General features: G+C 35.1%; 1 protein-coding gene across 1 annotated transcript in view; it reads left to right on the top strand.

The window, feature by feature from the left end:
- The window catches only part of SLC9A9 (solute carrier family 9 member A9), a 530,362-nt gene that overhangs the window by 131,229 nt on the left and 382,061 nt on the right, over positions 1-17,072 (top strand). Inside the window, exon 5 of the mRNA XM_045539403.1 lies at positions 2,935-3,050. Within this exon, the coding sequence (XP_045395359.1) occupies positions 2,935-3,050 (116 nt within the window). The remainder of the gene's footprint in view (positions 1-2,934; positions 3,051-17,072) is intronic.

Here is a 17,072-nt window from a genome sequence, read left to right as displayed (position 1 = left end):
AGTTTGCTTTGAATTTTTCACTACTATAAAAGTGATCTGAAGTAACCTAAATATATACCTTTTGATATATATTTGATTAATTTCTTATATAAATTTATAGGAAACCATTTAATAAGCTATAGAATATTTTAAAAAATTAATACTTTTGAAATAAACTGCCAATTGGCTTCCAGAGGACTTTAATTTCATTTCCAACAATAGTATATGAGGTTTCTAGTTTCCACGTAACCCTGGCAAGTCTGGGTGGTATATATACATATTTTTTTATATTGTCCAATTTAATGGCTTCTACACAAAATTGAGCAAGTCATTTTAATTCTGAGCCTCAGAGCCTGTAAAATTAACTAATGGGTATAGAATTCAGAAATATCATCACAGATCATAAAGTTTATATTGATTCCAGAGCCCATTGATGTTCAACATTGGAAGTGTAGTTCAAATGAGAAAGGACCATACTGAAGTTGGGCTAACACCAGAAAAGGCTGAGGGATGAATATCAAGGAGCATTTCTCTGGTAACGCCACGACTGTCCATAATGCCCCAGTATTGATCAGACTTGCAGATTCCACTTCAGAGAGTGATGTGGATAACAGATATAATTTAAATTTCTCATTATTTTTGATTGCTATCTATCCTGCTAAACTGCATGCTCCATGAGGGTAGGGATCTTTGTTCACTGATATATCTTAAGCATTTAACACAGAGCCTGACGCATAGTAGGGGTTCAATAATAAATATCTGTTGAATGAAAAAATAAGCTGAATGATGCTACCCTATACCTGTCAAGTGACTGCATATTTGATAACTGGCAGTGTGTCCTTCTCTGGGTGAGTGTGGATGAGCTGCCATGAATGAAGCCTCTTGAACTTGCCTCTTCCTGCCTCCTTCTGCTGTGTCCCACTGACACAGACTTTCAGATATTTAATACCTTCAGCCTGGTTAAGATGCTAGAATCCACACTCTGAAAGCAATGTTGAGCCTCTGTGCTGTAACCCGTGGTGGATTGGCCTAATAGTTCAACTTAGAGGGTAGTGTTCCTTCCCAGTTTATAGGTATATTGCATTGCTGCCCCTCTAGACTACTTAGAACAACTACCTCATGGGGTCATTGAGAGTATATTGCCGGGCGTGGTGGCTCACGCCTGTAATCCTAGCACTCTGGGAGGCTGAGGTAGGCAGATCGTTTGAGCTCAGGAGTTCGAGACCAGCCTGAGCAAGAGCGAGACCCTGTCTCTACTAAAAATAGAAAGAAATTATATGGACAGGTAAAAATATATATAGAAAAATTAGCCGGGCATGGTGGCGCATGCCTGTAATCCCAGCTACTCAGGAGGCTGAGGCAGGAGGATCACTTGAGCCCAGGAGTTTGAGGTTGCTGTGAGCTAGGTTGATGCCACGGCACTCTAGCCAGGGCAAAAGAGTGAAACTCTGTTTCAAAAAAAAAAAGAGTATATTATATGAGATATCACACAAAATATAGAACTGATGATCTGGGCAACAATAGTATGGTAGTATGGTGGTTAAAAGTCCAGGCTCTGGAGCCCGACCCTCTCAATTCAAATCTGGGCCTTATAACTTACTAGCTGTGTCACCTTAAGCAAATTACTTAATCACAATGTGTTTCTCATTCAAAAATACAAATAGCAGTACTTACCTTATAGAGTAGTGTATAGATTAAATGAGTTAAAATGTTTGAAGAAGTAAGTCGTAAGTAAATGCTACTTGCTATTTTGATCATTATTATTAGCCTCAGTGAACTCATTGAGAAGTTACTATGTGCTGCACACTAAATATATATTATTTCAGTTAATTCTTAAAACAACTCTACGGGCTACTACTATTATCCCTACTTTGTGAATAAAAATATTGAGGTTCAGAAAGTTTTAGTAATACTCTAAAATCATATAGCCAGTAAATGGCAGAGCCTGAATTTAAATGCAGGTATGTCTGAAATATTCTCTCATAGAAATTTTTCTTAATAGAATTTGAAAGGTCTGCATGCTTGTTGACATTATAACTTCTAATATCTGATTTTTAGGCTTTTTAACCATGCTGGTGACCTCAGAACATTTTTCAAAAAATTAACTTTAAATGCATTTAAGTATTAATATTTAAACATCCATTGGTTTGATGATCTATAGTTTCTAAAGATTCTTACAGTTCTTAAATTATACTGTTGTGCAGTTCACTAATCTCTGTATTTCCTCTACTAGGATTTTAGCAAAATCAATCAGTCAATTAAATAATACAAATTAAAAATTAAAACCTGCAGAATGGCAAATGATATTCAAAATAGACAATTTGCATTCCATGATGTAGGGATAGTAAGGTTATAAAACCTTTCCTTGAAAGATCAAAACACAACCATTTCTGTATTCATTTTCAACAGTGAATTGAAGTAACACATGCTCTAACCTAACAGTCATTCTCTACCTAGTGTGGAAGTGTTCTGACACCAGAAGTAGTGGAGACTCATCTATCGAAAATGACTAAGTGCCCTGCAAGTGGCCAATTTCCTTCTCATCGCAGTGACAGACTTAAAATTTGAACTCTTTTCAGACAACCCCAGCAGATAAAACAAGGAAAATTGAAAAGCAATCCATTCACAGATGTCAACACAGTTGCTGTATTTGTGGGCATGATTTGCTGTGCCACATTTGATGGATTATTTTTTATATCCTTAAGATTTATCTTGTTTTCATTGAAATATACTATAAAGTGTTCTGCTACCTTTTGCCAGGTGAATGAATTGTGATATTTGGTAAAAGTGTCTTTCATAGGCAAGAGATTACAGTGCACAGAGAGCTAGCATGGCTTGAGTTGGCAGGAGAGTGGTAATTTTTGCATGATACACATTAGAATGTTAGTTACAACAGCATGGGTTTACATGGAGTTTTAACTCGATGTTTGAAAATCTTATTTTTCTCTTCAACAGGTTAATTACGTATGGTTTTGTGAAGGCTATGATACATGCTGGCCAGTTGAAAAATGGAGACTTTCATTTCACTGACTGTTTATTTTTTGGTTCACTGATGTCTGCTACTGATCCAGGTAATTGCTCAAATAATATGTTTCCTTCTTTTAAAGACTCAAACATTTAAATTGAATGTTTCTCCCAAGACCATCACCTAAGTCTACGTAATAATAATTCCTTATTCCTCTTCACTTGCAGTTGACACATTTGTTAGTAACAAAAAAGAAACAGGTGAATATCCTAATAGCACTTAAGAAATTGGTCAGAAAGCAATCTCAGTAGTGAGAGAGACTCTTTAAAATCATTGCAGTTTATTTCTCCAGAACAGGTAGACATTTGGAGCTATAGTTCTTAATTTTTCTCCATTAAACATGTCCTATCTTCTTTTGAAAATGATCTATTGAATTAAATGACCTAAAATATTTTTAAAAATTGTTTACTATGGAACTTTTCAAATATATCCAAAGTAGGGAGCATAGTAAAAAGAATTGCGCTTCAACAATTATCAAATGTGGCCAATGTTTTTACCTATACCCCTTCTACAAACACACATTTCCTCTCAGCATGACTGGATTATGTTAAAGCAAATCCCAGACATCATATCATCTGATTTGTAAATATTTTGAAAAATGATCATTGCCATTGTCAAACCTAAAAATATTATCATTATTTAATAATATCAAAGATTTAGTCACTGTTCAAATATTCCCATTATTGTTATCATTATTAGTTTGTATAATTGTTTGTACAAATCAGGATCCAAACAAGGGCTACACATTACAATTGATTTATATGACTGTTGAGCCTCTTTTAATCTGTAAGTTTCTCCTCTATTTTTTTTTATTTTCTTATTTATTTTTTTGAAAAAAGAGGTAATTTGTCTTGTGATTAAATTGAATATGGTTCTTTAAAATGTTCTTTATGCTCCCGTGGTTAGATCTAGAGGCTTAATAAGATTGGGGTTCAACTTTTTTGGCAAGATTACTTTAAAGGTGGTGCTGTGAGCCTTCTGTTGTATCACATCAGGAAGCAAATTGTGATTAGTGACTCAGCTGTCAGCCTGATCCATACCATTACTGAATTGCTACTCCAGCAAAGACCACCTGAACACACCTGTAGTTGAACAAGATGATTTTATTACACGTTGCAGTGGGAGAGAATACTCACCATGGGGAACCATGAGACGTCTCAGTGGGTGTTAGAAAGGACTTAATATAGGAGCTGGGTTTATGTTTGGTGATTTTAGGGAGGTTTTAAGAATCAGGGATTTTCTCTGAATTAGATGTCATCAGGAAGTGTGAATAATTCCATAATTGGACATCTTAGTTAAGTCTCCTTTGGAAGGAGAAAAGACTCAGTTGAGCCTAAAGCTACTCTTGGTAAAGAAGCAATGGTCACTCATAATAGACAGAATAGGGGGATGTTTGGTCAATTTTGTGGTTTGTACAATGTTCATTATTTGTGTTATGCATGAGTACATAGGAGTCATGCTTTTGTCTTGATCCATCATGGTCATAAGTAAACTTGCCATTGTCATTGTGTGAAGTTGTTTATGTTCAGCAGGACCAGGGCCCAGTGTACCAGGGCAGTCTTGCATGTCAGGGGCTGCTTTTCTCTTTCTTAGGTTGGCCCTCAGACCAGCAGCATTGGCACCATAGGTTGACTTTTTATAAATGCTCAACCCCAGACCTAGTGAATCAGAGACTAGAATTTAAGTGATTCAAATGCATATTAAAATTTGAAAAGCTCTACATTTTAATAGTTCCTTATTTTAGCTTATGGCATTAGTACCTGTTGTTATTGCTTAATCCAGTATTTATTGGAGCTTATAAACTAATGGTATGCTAATTCAATCGTACCTTTTGCATTTATTACCTTGTACTCTCCTTAAGGAAATAGTTTGCAAGTTTAATTATTGCAGTACCTGATGGTATAATTTAAACAACCAAAAAAAAAAAAACACAGCGAAAATGATCTATTCTTTGCCTTTAGTTACTAATTTTCAAAATAATGTGTAACATCCTGCATGTATTACCAATGAAATGGGGTTTTTAAAAAGTATCATTATGAACACAATGGATTTTTACATAGTTGATATATTTCAATCTACTGTTGTCATTATTCTTTTAGATGATCAAAATATTCTATATTTGGCAAATGGGAGCCTCTTCAAGTTTCTCCTATGTACTTTTGCTATTATCCCAGTAGTTTTTGATAGGTTTCTTGCTTTTGTGTAGGACTAGATATTCCACCTTTATGTTGTATATTTTCGGCATCATGATTTGGAATCAGCAACTTCTTCAAGAAGTCTTTGTTCTTTCTAAGAGTGAAATTTATTTAGAGACCACAATCTGGGCACTAAGAGTTTACATTGCTGCTAGATTGGTCATTGTTTCTAGACCTTTGTCTTTAAGGAGAAATTATATCATATTATATTTTCATGTTCATATTAATATTTTTCAGTTAAAATTTTGTATTATAGGAATTTTACATAACAGCTTTGAAATTTTATTTTCATTTCTGTTCTGCCTACTTTTCTTTTTCCAACACATTAATATACTCTTACTTGCTTAAATTAAATCTCTTACTTGCTTATAATGATTTGAAAATCATAATACACCTATTATTCATAAAAATATGATAACTGAAAACTGCTTAGGATTTCATTGTGGTCATTGTTAACCTTTCGATATATCCCACTAGTGATACACAGTTAAAAATTACTCTGTTTTAAAATCACTTGAAATAATTCCTCTGTATGGTTAAGCCACAAGTCAATATACAATAATATTCATTTGTTTATTTTGCCTTTAATTTTTGTTTTAAAATTAGATTAAATATCGACAGGATTCCAAAATGAAAACCACAAAACAAAACAGGAGAAATGTAACTTCCATCCCTGTCCCCACTACCCTAATTTCCAACCATTTTGGTTAGATTTTAGCTTACCCTTGTATTTTTAAATTTGAGCAGATATAAAAACATGCACATATTCTATGCGCTACCATACACATGGTTCTTCACCTTACTTCTATTTGATTAACAGTATTTTGGAGATTACTTCATAGCAGCATATAAAGATCTTTGTCATTCTCTTTATCAGCTGCAGAATACTTCATAGTTTATTCAACCAGTCCTCTATTAATGGACATTTAGGTTCTTTCTTGTCTTTTGCAATTGTGAATGGTGTTGAAATTAATACACTTGAAATTAATAGCTTTTCACATTTTGCCAGTGTTTCTTTGGGAAATATTTCTAGAAACAGATAAAGGTAAATGGATTTGTAATTTTCTTAGACACCAAATTCCTCTTCATAAAGTTTGTACCATTTTGCTTTCATACCAGCACCTGTTCTTCACAGTCTTCCCAATGCCGTAGGCTATCAAAATTGGGGGTTTATCCTCATGATAGGTGAGGATTTATATGTCCCTTTGGTTTGACTTAGCACGTCTCTTATTATAAGTTGAACATTTGTTCATAAGTTTAGGGGGCATATGAATTTTTTTTGAAAACCAACTATTTATAAGGTGTGCTTTCCAGTAGAGTTGTTGGTCTTTTACATTTCAAATTTTAGAAGCCCTTAATATATTACAGATATCAATTCTTTGTCTGTACTATAAGTCACAAATATTTTCCTTAGTTTGTCATGTTTTATTTTGCTTATGGTTTGGGGGGTTAATATATAATGGAAGAGAATGAACTGAAAGTGGATCTCGGGTGTGGAACCCATGGCGTAGATTAGAGCCCTAGCGTGGTATGCAGGGATATATTGCTCTATCCCCAGGGTGAGGGATGACCTGGCCACTATGTCATTGCTGGAAGATTTTACCTTAGGTTCACATAGCCCTAGGGAAATGCAGAAGTCTCTTGGCACCCTCTGGAAGCATGGAATCAGGAAAAAGTATTTTTATCCCATTAGTGATTTGTCATTAGTTAAGTTTGTTCTCTTCTGCCATACATAGGCATTCCCTTTTCAGGGTTAAATCTCATTTCAGGTCACCTTTGTACAACTCTGCAAGTTGAAAAGTACAGCATCCATTATTTCCTTGTCCCAATGCTGAAGGCTAAGTTTGTTGTGCATTCTACTGAGTGACTCAGCTGGCTCTAAACACAATTGAGATGTGTTCAAGCTTTGCTCCTTCTGTGGCTGCTCATATCCCTGAGGTTATGTTTACACTACACAGGAAAACTGATTGAAATGAGAAAAAAAAAAATCCAACTCAGTAAGATGTTTATTTATCTGCATTGTGTCAAACAACTGAGCTGACTGAATTTTTTAAATACAAAATTGGCTCACAACCATAAAGAGAATACCGGGACCCAGGTCCACTTTCCAAGTCTGGCACGGGCCAGCTGTGCAACTTTGGGCAACCACTTAGCCTCTCTAGATTTTATGGGTTCTTGGAAGTGGAAGATACTCACTCTCATCTCTTTCAACTCCCTTATTTTACAGATGAAGAAACTGACTCTTCATCTGTAAAATGAAAAGTTTTAACTAGAGCTCTAATGTCCTTCCAGCTCTAATGTTCCATGCTTCTTATTTCTGTGAGATTAGTTTTTATTTTAAAGCAAGCTTTTGTTTTAAAGAAAGTAAAAGTCAACCCAAAGCCTGCCACCCAGACAGTCTGGGGTTCTAACCCCAACTCAACAAATGCTAGAGATGATCTCAAATAGTAGAAACCTGCACATGAACATGAACACTTCAATGCCCTTCTTTTACTGGGAGTTAATTGTTATATTAAAACATGCTGAAGCTACTCTCTGCTAAATTGGTGCAATGTAAGATCTTCAACAACCTTAAAACACCTAGTTAATCTTACCCCACAATTATTCATTTATTGCCTAAATTATCGTGACTCACTAATTTATGAAAGAGAACCTATGCTCTCCAGGTCTGATATTTCTTGGCCTTTTTAAAATTAATTCTTTCCCATTTAGCCTTAGCTAAATCTTAGCTAGGTGTTATTATCTATTCATATTTATCTTTGATAGATACACATTTAGACTTAAATCTAATTCTCCCTGCATGTTTCAGACTGTTCCTCAGCCAATTTTTCATTTAGCTCTAGTTAGGATGATTTGACTATAATTTGATTAATTTTATTTCCTCATTTCCTTTCTGATGAGGATCTTGCTGACGATGTGAAGGTCATCAGCAGCACTTAGCAATGAGCGGGTAATTAAGGGCAGAGCCCCCAAAGAGACAGTGTGTGGGAAATGGCCGTGTAAGGGGAGAGAGAAGTGCAGAGAGAGCTCAAGCAATGAGCCAGCCCTTCTGCAGGGGCTCACAGAAAAGGGAGAGTCAGAGGGTGGGGAGGAGAGAGAAAAGAAACAAAATGCAAGAGAGCAGAAGCCCTAACAACTAGAAATAGATGATTTAGTTAATAAACCTGATTTTGCAAATGGCCAAACCCTGTCAAGGGGCTCTCTGACCTCAAACTATCGTCCTGTCTCTTTCAGGAGGGCCTCAGTTCAACTTGGGTCTCAGTTTGGTAAATGTAGACCCTACAAGGTAATGATTTTGATTAATAAGTCTGAAATATGCTTTTATGTGGGTTAGTGAGGAAAGAGGGAGGTCTTCAAGGTATGTAAAGCTACCTGGGGATTCCAGCATACCTGTGTGCCTTAAACAGAACTGCCCCATCACCTTCTTCAGGTCTTTGCTAAAATGTCACCTCAATGAGACCTTTTCTTGCCCATCATATAAAAAATTGCACCCTCTCCCTCTACAAGTCACCCCCAAATCACAGTGCTTTCCATCCATCCCTTTCCTTGTCTTACTTTCCTCCATATCACTAATCACTGTTGATCTACTACTTATTTATATTATTTCTTTGTTCTTTGTGTAGGAGGATATCCTTTTCTATTATTTTGGATTTTTTTTCCTGTCTTTTCAGTCTTATATTTCTCATATCTGGAACAGTAGGCTTTTAATAAATACCTGTTAAATTAATTAATTAATATGTTTGAGGAAGCAACTGCTAGAGCAAAGTGTAGAGTGTGAAAGGGGATCTCTTCCCAAATACGAAACGTGAAGCAGTTGAGTATGCCAGGTCACCCTCAGGGATACTGTGTCTCATGGCCCAGGGAGGGACAGTGACTCAAGATAAGAGTGGGACTCCCAGCACATAGCTGAGTGGCAATATTGGTTTCTGTCCCCTAAAAAAGATATATCCACTAAAACAAACATATATGTCTTCTTGTCCAACCATGTAGCAAATATTTCTTTCTCCCTGTTTACCTAGTGGTCAGTGGCTGAACACTTTCCAGAGCATGCCAAGCTATGGTTTGCAGACTTGTAGAAGCAGTTGTAACAGTGTGTTTTTTCTTGGTTGGAAGATGTTCAAAATAGTAGCTTCCTTTGGGAAAAGGAAGAACTCAGCACATTACATCAAGTATTAAATAATCACCCAAAAGATGCCAGAAACTCATCCTGGTATTTACAGAACTGACACTTCCTCCAAGGTCTCCAGGAAGCCATTCACTCAGGCACATGTGTTCTGTGCATTTTCTCACTTCATCAATTTCCCTGCTTCCTATTTGGATTAAAATGTCTTCATTGTATATGATGCAGCTGCATTGAGACTCAAATACAGCTGCACTATTTTGAACTCCAGAAGTATTAATCCAGTATTCAAAACTAGAAGATAATTTTTACTTCATAGACTTGTTCAATTTTCTCCCTAGAGAACTAATCTAAGGTGTCATGATTTAGGTAACATCAGATAGGTAGGGCATACTCTAGAGTTGTTCTGTCCAATATGGTAGTTACAGGATACATATGGCTATTGAACACTTGAAATATGACTTCTTCAAATTAATATGTGCTGCAAGTATAAATACACCCTAGATTTCAAAGACTTAATATGAAAAGAGTAAAATATCTCATTAATAATTTTATGCAGTATGTTGAAATTTTAATATTCATTTAATATTGAGTTAAATAAAATATACTATTAAAATTAATTTCACCTATTTTCTTTTTAATTTTTTAATATGGCTACTAGAAAATTTAAAATTATATATGTGGCTTGCATTGTATTTTTATTGGACAGCATTGCTATAGAGCAATAGAGAAATTAAACTGTTGGAAGCCAAAAATATGATTCTTCATACATGTACCACAATAAGTAAGAATTTAGTACAGATACAATGCACTGCATAGATTATGCCATGTGGTGAAATACAAGCAATTTATTTTTATGAGTTTGAACTAATGTGACTGAAATTTTCTTTCTAAAGCCTTTTTCTAGTCTCATTTTTCTGTTCCAATGCATTATAACCCATAAACTAATTTATGCCCATGCTTTAGAAGCAAAGAGAAAAGAGAGTAAATATCTATATAATTTAAATATCATATATGTACCATTTAAACTGTAAATACTGTGGCCTCTGACTCGGGAAAAGCAGGTTAAATAAAGTCCTGCCCAAATGTCTCAATTGTGTTCTTTCCCTTAGAACATAAACAACAAGTTCTTAAACCTTGACAATCTCAGACATTTTTTTTAACTGCCCATTAGTGTTTTGTTTTATGTAAACTTGTCACAAATCCAAGACACTTGACATTTATGTTAGCCTGGTTTGAAAGTGGTTGAAGCATTTAATGTTCTTAAATTGTGTAGACTCAACATTAGAAATAAATATTTATTAGCAGTAAATAGAGACTACCTGTGTAGCCAGTTGGAAAATACAGTCCATAACTCTTTTCATCAAGTTTAGATTTTAAAAACTTAGTTGATGTAAATTATTAGTTCTGTTCTCCAACTAAACAAGGCAAAATACATGTAGTGCTTAATGTGATCCATTCAGCACTAAATAGACCTAAGAAAGCATGTACAGATGTTTCAAAATACAAAAGGCCAATTGAGTTTTGCATGATACCTAGTAAATATTTATTGAATAAATAGAGCAGTCATTGAATATTGATTAAGAATACTGTCCATGGTATGGGACAGGCCATGTTTAAATCCTCATTCTATTTGACCCAACTGAGACTCAGTTTCTCTGTCTATAAAATGGGGATATAAGATTTACTTTAGGGGTGCTTTATAAGGATTAAATGAGATAATATGTGCTATTTTATTGTTATATTGTTATCATTTTTATGTTATACTAATGTGGGACTACTGTTTTACCATCACCATAATACAGTGAGACATGTACCTTTTTGCTTGTTTTCCTGATAATAAGAATAGATTTCCATGAATCTGCATACTTGGTTAGTGGAATGCTCCCCTGACCAACCACATTCATTTGTGAGTTGTTTGGTTAAAATTGGGAGTGTAATATATGTAACATGGTAATTTTGCTTTGAATAATACACAACTACAGTTTTACATCTGTTTTCATAAATGAAAGGTAGTAATTTTTTAAAGTAAATCTCAGACATTGTCATTTTACTCCTATGTATTTTAGTATGCATCTTTAAAATTATGGAAATTGTTCTTAAGTAACCATGAAGCCATTATCAAACCTCAAAAATTTTCCATAATCTATTGGTTATCATCTTATACTCAACCCACATTGAAATTTTCTTGATTTTTGCCCGTTGCCTTTAATCAGAACCCAAACAAGGTTCCCAAGAGACATTTAGTTATCACATCTCTGCATTCTCCTTTAATCCAGAGCAGTGCTCCCTCCTACCTTTTCTTTTTGTGCTATTATTGAGGAAATTGGATCAGTTCTATAAGATGTCTCACATTCTAGATTTATTTACTTCCTATTGGATTATTTAATTGTTCTAGTATCCTCATATTTCTGTGACAGTTAGCTTCAAAGAATCTTGATTAGATTCAGGTTCACCTGTTTTTACAAGAAAACCATACAGATAATGCTTTGTATATCATGTTGCATCATATTGTAAGTCACACAATGACTTTCAGTCACACTGAAAGTGTGGGTGTCAACTTTTAGTGATGCTAAGTGTCATCAGTGGGTTCAGGTGGTGAAAGCCTGATTCCTGCTTTTGACTTTCCCCATGAAACTTTCATGTAATGGTTTCATCTACTGATGCTTATTGTTTGAACTTATTAGTTGTATTAGAAATTGTGATTATTTTCTAGCATTTCTTCCAAATTATTAGCTAGAATTGTTTTTACAGCAAAAAAAAAATGTCCTATTTTAAACACTTCTTATGTCATCTAAATGGGATGTACAGATCTTATCTGGATCTTTGTTCAAATAAGGCAGCCATAAATAAACTTCTGCTTTAAATATATGGTTTTAAACATAACCACAATGCCATCATCATACTTTGAAATATTAATGGTAATGTTTGTGGTAACCAATATAATGGCCCTCTAAAGGTGTCCATTCCCTAATCTCTAAAACCTGTGACTATGTTACCATACATGGCAAAAAGGGATTTGCAGATGTGATTAAAGTTAAGAGCCTTGAAATGTGGAGATTACCCAGGATTATCTGAGTGGGCCTAATCTAATCACACGCCTTTCTAAAAATTGGGGAACCTTTCCTGGCTGCAATTAGAGGAAGATGTGACTATGAAAGGCACAAAGAGATATAATGTTGCTGACTTTGAAAATGGAGAGAGTGGGCTACGAGCCAAGGAATGTGGATGGACTCTGGAAGCTGGAAATGGTAAGAAAACTGATTATCTCTTAGAGCCTCCAGAAAGGACTGCAGCTCTGCTGACACTTTGATTTTATCCCAGTGAGACTTGTGTTAGACTTCTGATTTATAGAACCATAATGAATCTGTGGTGTTTTAAGCCACTAAATTTGTGATACTTTGTTACAGCAACAATGGAAAACTAATATTATTTTGAAATGCTTTCAAATATATGGTTAGGTCAAAATTTCCCAAGCTGTCTCATAAAATTTTTTATAGCTGCTTTCTTTGACCAAGGATCCAGACAATGTGTGTACATTGCTTTTAGATGAAAAAAGGATTATTTAAAATAACAATAAAATTGTAGGATATTTTTGTGGAAAGAGACTTCAGGAATCATTTAACATCCTTATTGTACAAAAGAACAGACTAAGGTTTAGAGGTGAGTGACTTGGCCCTAGAACAGTCATTTCAAAACTTAACATTACAATCACCCTAAAATCATGAAGGTCAGCAGTGGATTCTGGGAAAGTGGTGAACTTAACTTGGCTTTCTTGCCCCGTATTACTCCAGTTTATCTGATTTTGCTAAGGCAAAGAGCTCTTGGTTCCTATAAGCAACTGAGTACTGGTGAAGCTTTGAGCTCTGTGCAGACTCCACAGAAATAACAGATACTAATCTTTCCCCACCATAAGTAGCATGAGCACCTAGATTCTAGCTTCAAAGAAGTCTTGAGATGGAGACTGTAAAACTATGAATCATTAAAAAAAGTTTTGGGTTATAGAAATCTGTGGATCTTGGGTGTAGAAATGGGTTAGCAGGTTGACACTGGCTCTGCGTGAGTGAACCTGATCTCCTGGGTTACTGGTAAAAGGGTGGCCTCCTCCAGGCACCTGCTTGTACACCACTGGCCTACCTCCTGCACGTACACCACTGTTATCACAGAGGGTGGTCCAACAAGCAGTCTTAAGTCCTAAGAAGCCAACAATGAAAAATAAAAACACACCAAGACTTTCTAGCAGCCTGAGAGGGGAAGATCAATTAGAATAAACAGAGTAAACACTCAGGGAATAAGTTCCCGAGCGAGTCAGAGGATAATTTGAACAGCCATGATTTTCTATGTAAATAATTAAGTAGATAAAGAAGAGGGTAATGGGCCGGGCGAGGTGGCTCACGCCTGTAATCCTAGCACTCTGGGAGGCTGAGGCGGGTGGATCGTTTGAGCTCAGGAGTTTGAAACCAGCCTGAGCAAGAGCGAGACCCTGTCTCTACTAAAAATAGAAAGAAATGATTTGGGACAACTGAAAATATATATAAAAAAATTAGCCGGGCATGGGGGCGCATGCCTGTAGTCCCAGCTACTCGGGAGGCTGAGGCAGGAGGATCACTTGAGCCCAGGAGTTTGAGGTTGCTGTGAGCTAGGCTGACGCCACGGCACTCTAGCCCAGGCAACACAGTGAGACTCTGTCTCAAAAAAAAAAAAAAAAAAAGAAGAAGAGGGTAATGTAGTGAAAGCCTGAATTAGTGGAAGATTAAATAGAAAGATTACTCTAAAAGCACAAAATAAAATATAAAAAGATGCAAATCATAAAGGAAAGATAGAAACTTGGTAGATAAGTCCAAGAGACATCACCTGTGAATAATACTGTGTTCCAAGAAGAGAAAAAGGAAAAGGTAAAGAATAGGGAATAATTAAGCAAATGAAGTACAATTTCTCTGGGGGGTGGGGGGGGGACCACAAACCTGATCCTGTAGGTTAAATCCATCTGAACTCATTCATTTTCAGTCAGGATCAATGAGAAAATCCTAAAGTACATATCCAGGCAAAATGCCTAAACTATAAGGAAGAAGAGAAAATCTTGTAAGGAGAAAACCAGAGAGAATGTCCCTTACAAATAAAAAAGAAACAGGTTGCCATTGATTTCTCATTTGTAATACTTAATGTTAGAACATAGAGAGTGGAGTAAGATCTACAGATTACAGAGAGATGTAACTGAAGCTCAAGAATCCTATACCTGGCCAAGATATCACTCATCTGTCTATGTAAAAGAAAGCTATTTGAAATAGGCAAGAATACCATGGCTGAGGAACAAATGCTAGAAAATAGTCTAACTGAACATTTGAGTCAGTTGTTATAAATATGAACATACTGAATTTTTCAACAAGAAAAATCTTCTGAATAGTTAAAAAGCAAAATCCACCTATATGTAGTTTATAAAAACACATAAAGAATTGATTTAAAAAAAAATTGCAAATAAATTGATGGGCCAAGAGACATCAGTCAAATGCAAACACAAAGAAAATTGAGTGACAATAATATCAAACAAGGTATAATTTAAGATTAAAAGCACTAAATAAGAATTAGAGTACATGATGCATAATAAATGGTATGATCTGTATGGAAAATAATTTGTGGAGAAAATATAACAGTCATAAAATTGTGTGCAGCAAAAACATAGTTGCTAAATACATGTTTAAAAGTTTTAAAAATACAAGGTGACTGGTAAAAATTCAATTGTAGTGGGTTCCTTCGATAAAATTCTTTTAGAATTAGACAAATCTAATAGAGAAATAAAAATTAGGCAATTAAATACAATTAATTAACTTGATGTATAAGATAAGTAATGAAATTTTACCTCTTAATCAATGAAAAACTGCTTTTAGTATTTCCAAGAAAATTTTTAAACAATGATCATATATTTAGCCACAAAAAAATATCAACAGATTTTAAGAAGAGTAGAGATTTTACTGACAACCTTCTCTCACCACAATCTACAAAGAGGAAAGAAATATCTTAAATTGCAAATTAAGAATAAACCAAAAGTAAAATTTTTTAATATCTAGAATGCAAAGTAAAGAAATTTTGGACCAAAACCTAAGATACAAGAGAAACCAAAGGAAAATCAGAGGAAGTGTGTGGCATTAAATATGTTCATTATTAAAGAAGAAAAAAAAAGTATGAAGGAATTTAGAGTTTACCACAAGAAACCAGAAAATGAACAACAACAAAAATAAACCAAAAGATATCAAGAAGAGAAAATTAATAAAAACAGATGCCAAGAATAATGAAATGGAAAATAACAACTACAAAAAGTAGAAAGATAAATAGATGTCACAGTTAGTGCATTGAAAAGACCAGGAGAATATGTGAAATCCTCATGAGCTTCAATGAGGAGAAAAGAGAGGAAGCAAAAAATATAAAAGATTGGCTAATGGAAATGAAACATATCCACAGATAATGCAATAATTAATACTTTATGCAACTCTTTAGCAAAAAGAAAATATTAAAACACTGAAGGAAATTACAAAAATTGCCCAAGGATAAATGGAAAATGTGAACAATCTAAATACCACAGAAGAGATTGGAAAGGTGATCAAAGATCTACTATTAAAAAGGCACATGCACCCGAATGTTTATAGCAGCACAATTCACAATTGCAAAGATGTGGAAACAACCCAAATGCCCATCAATTCACGAATGGATTAGTAAAATGTGGTATATGTATACCATGGAGTATTACTCAGCTATAAGAAATAACGGTGATATGGCATCTCTTTGGTTCTCCTGAAGAGAGTTGGAACCCATTCTATTAAGTGAAGTATCCCAAGAATGGGAAAATAAGCACCACATGTACTCACCAGCAAATTGGTTTCCCTGATCATCACCTAAGTGCACATATGGGACTCGCACCTAAGTCCAATTGGGTATCGGACAGAGGTGGAGGCTGGGGGGAGGGGACGGGTGTATACTTACATGATGAGTGCGATGAGCACTGTCTAGGGAATGGACACACTTGAAGCTCAGACTAGGGGGGATGGGGGGCATGGGCAATATATATAACCTGAACTTTTGTACCCCCAGAATAAGCTGAAATAAAAAAAACAAAATAATATAAAAAGGCACCATGATCAGATGGTTTCACAGCTGAATTATATCTAATTTTAAAGGACAGAGAATTCTGACAAAAGTTAAACTATTGCAAACCACACAGAAACATGAAAAATATTTCAATTTATTCAAAGATGACACATTAAAATCAAAAGTAGAAAAAAGGACAGCAACAAAATAGAAAAAGAGTAAAACAATCCCATTGCAATATAAATACAAAATTTTTTGAATAAAACATTTGCAAAAAACTCAGAACAAATGTTGGTGTGGATGTGAAGAGATAGGAACACTCACACGCTGCTGGTGGGACTGCAAACTAGTACAACCTCTGTGGAAAGTAATATGGAGATACACTCAAAGAGCTAAAAGAACTACCATTTGATCCAGCAGTCCCACTACTGGGTATTTACCCAAAGGGAAAAAAAGACATTCTATAAAAAAGACATCTACACTTGAATGTTTATAGCAGCACAATTCACAATTACCCATCCATACACGAGTGGATTAATAAAATGTGGTATATGTATACCATGGAGTACTACTCAGCCATAAAAAAATGGTGAACTACCTCTTGTATTATCTTGAATGGAGCTGGAACCCAGTGTTCTAAGTGAAGTATCACAAGAATGGAAAAACAAGCACT

Source organism: Lemur catta, chromosome 1 (assembly GCF_020740605.2).
Source record: "Lemur catta isolate mLemCat1 chromosome 1, mLemCat1.pri, whole genome shotgun sequence".
Lineage (NCBI taxonomy): Eukaryota > Metazoa > Chordata > Mammalia > Primates > Lemuridae > Lemur > Lemur catta.
The sequence above is the reverse complement of the archived record's forward strand: the minus strand, read 5'-3'. Positions and strand labels throughout refer to the sequence as shown.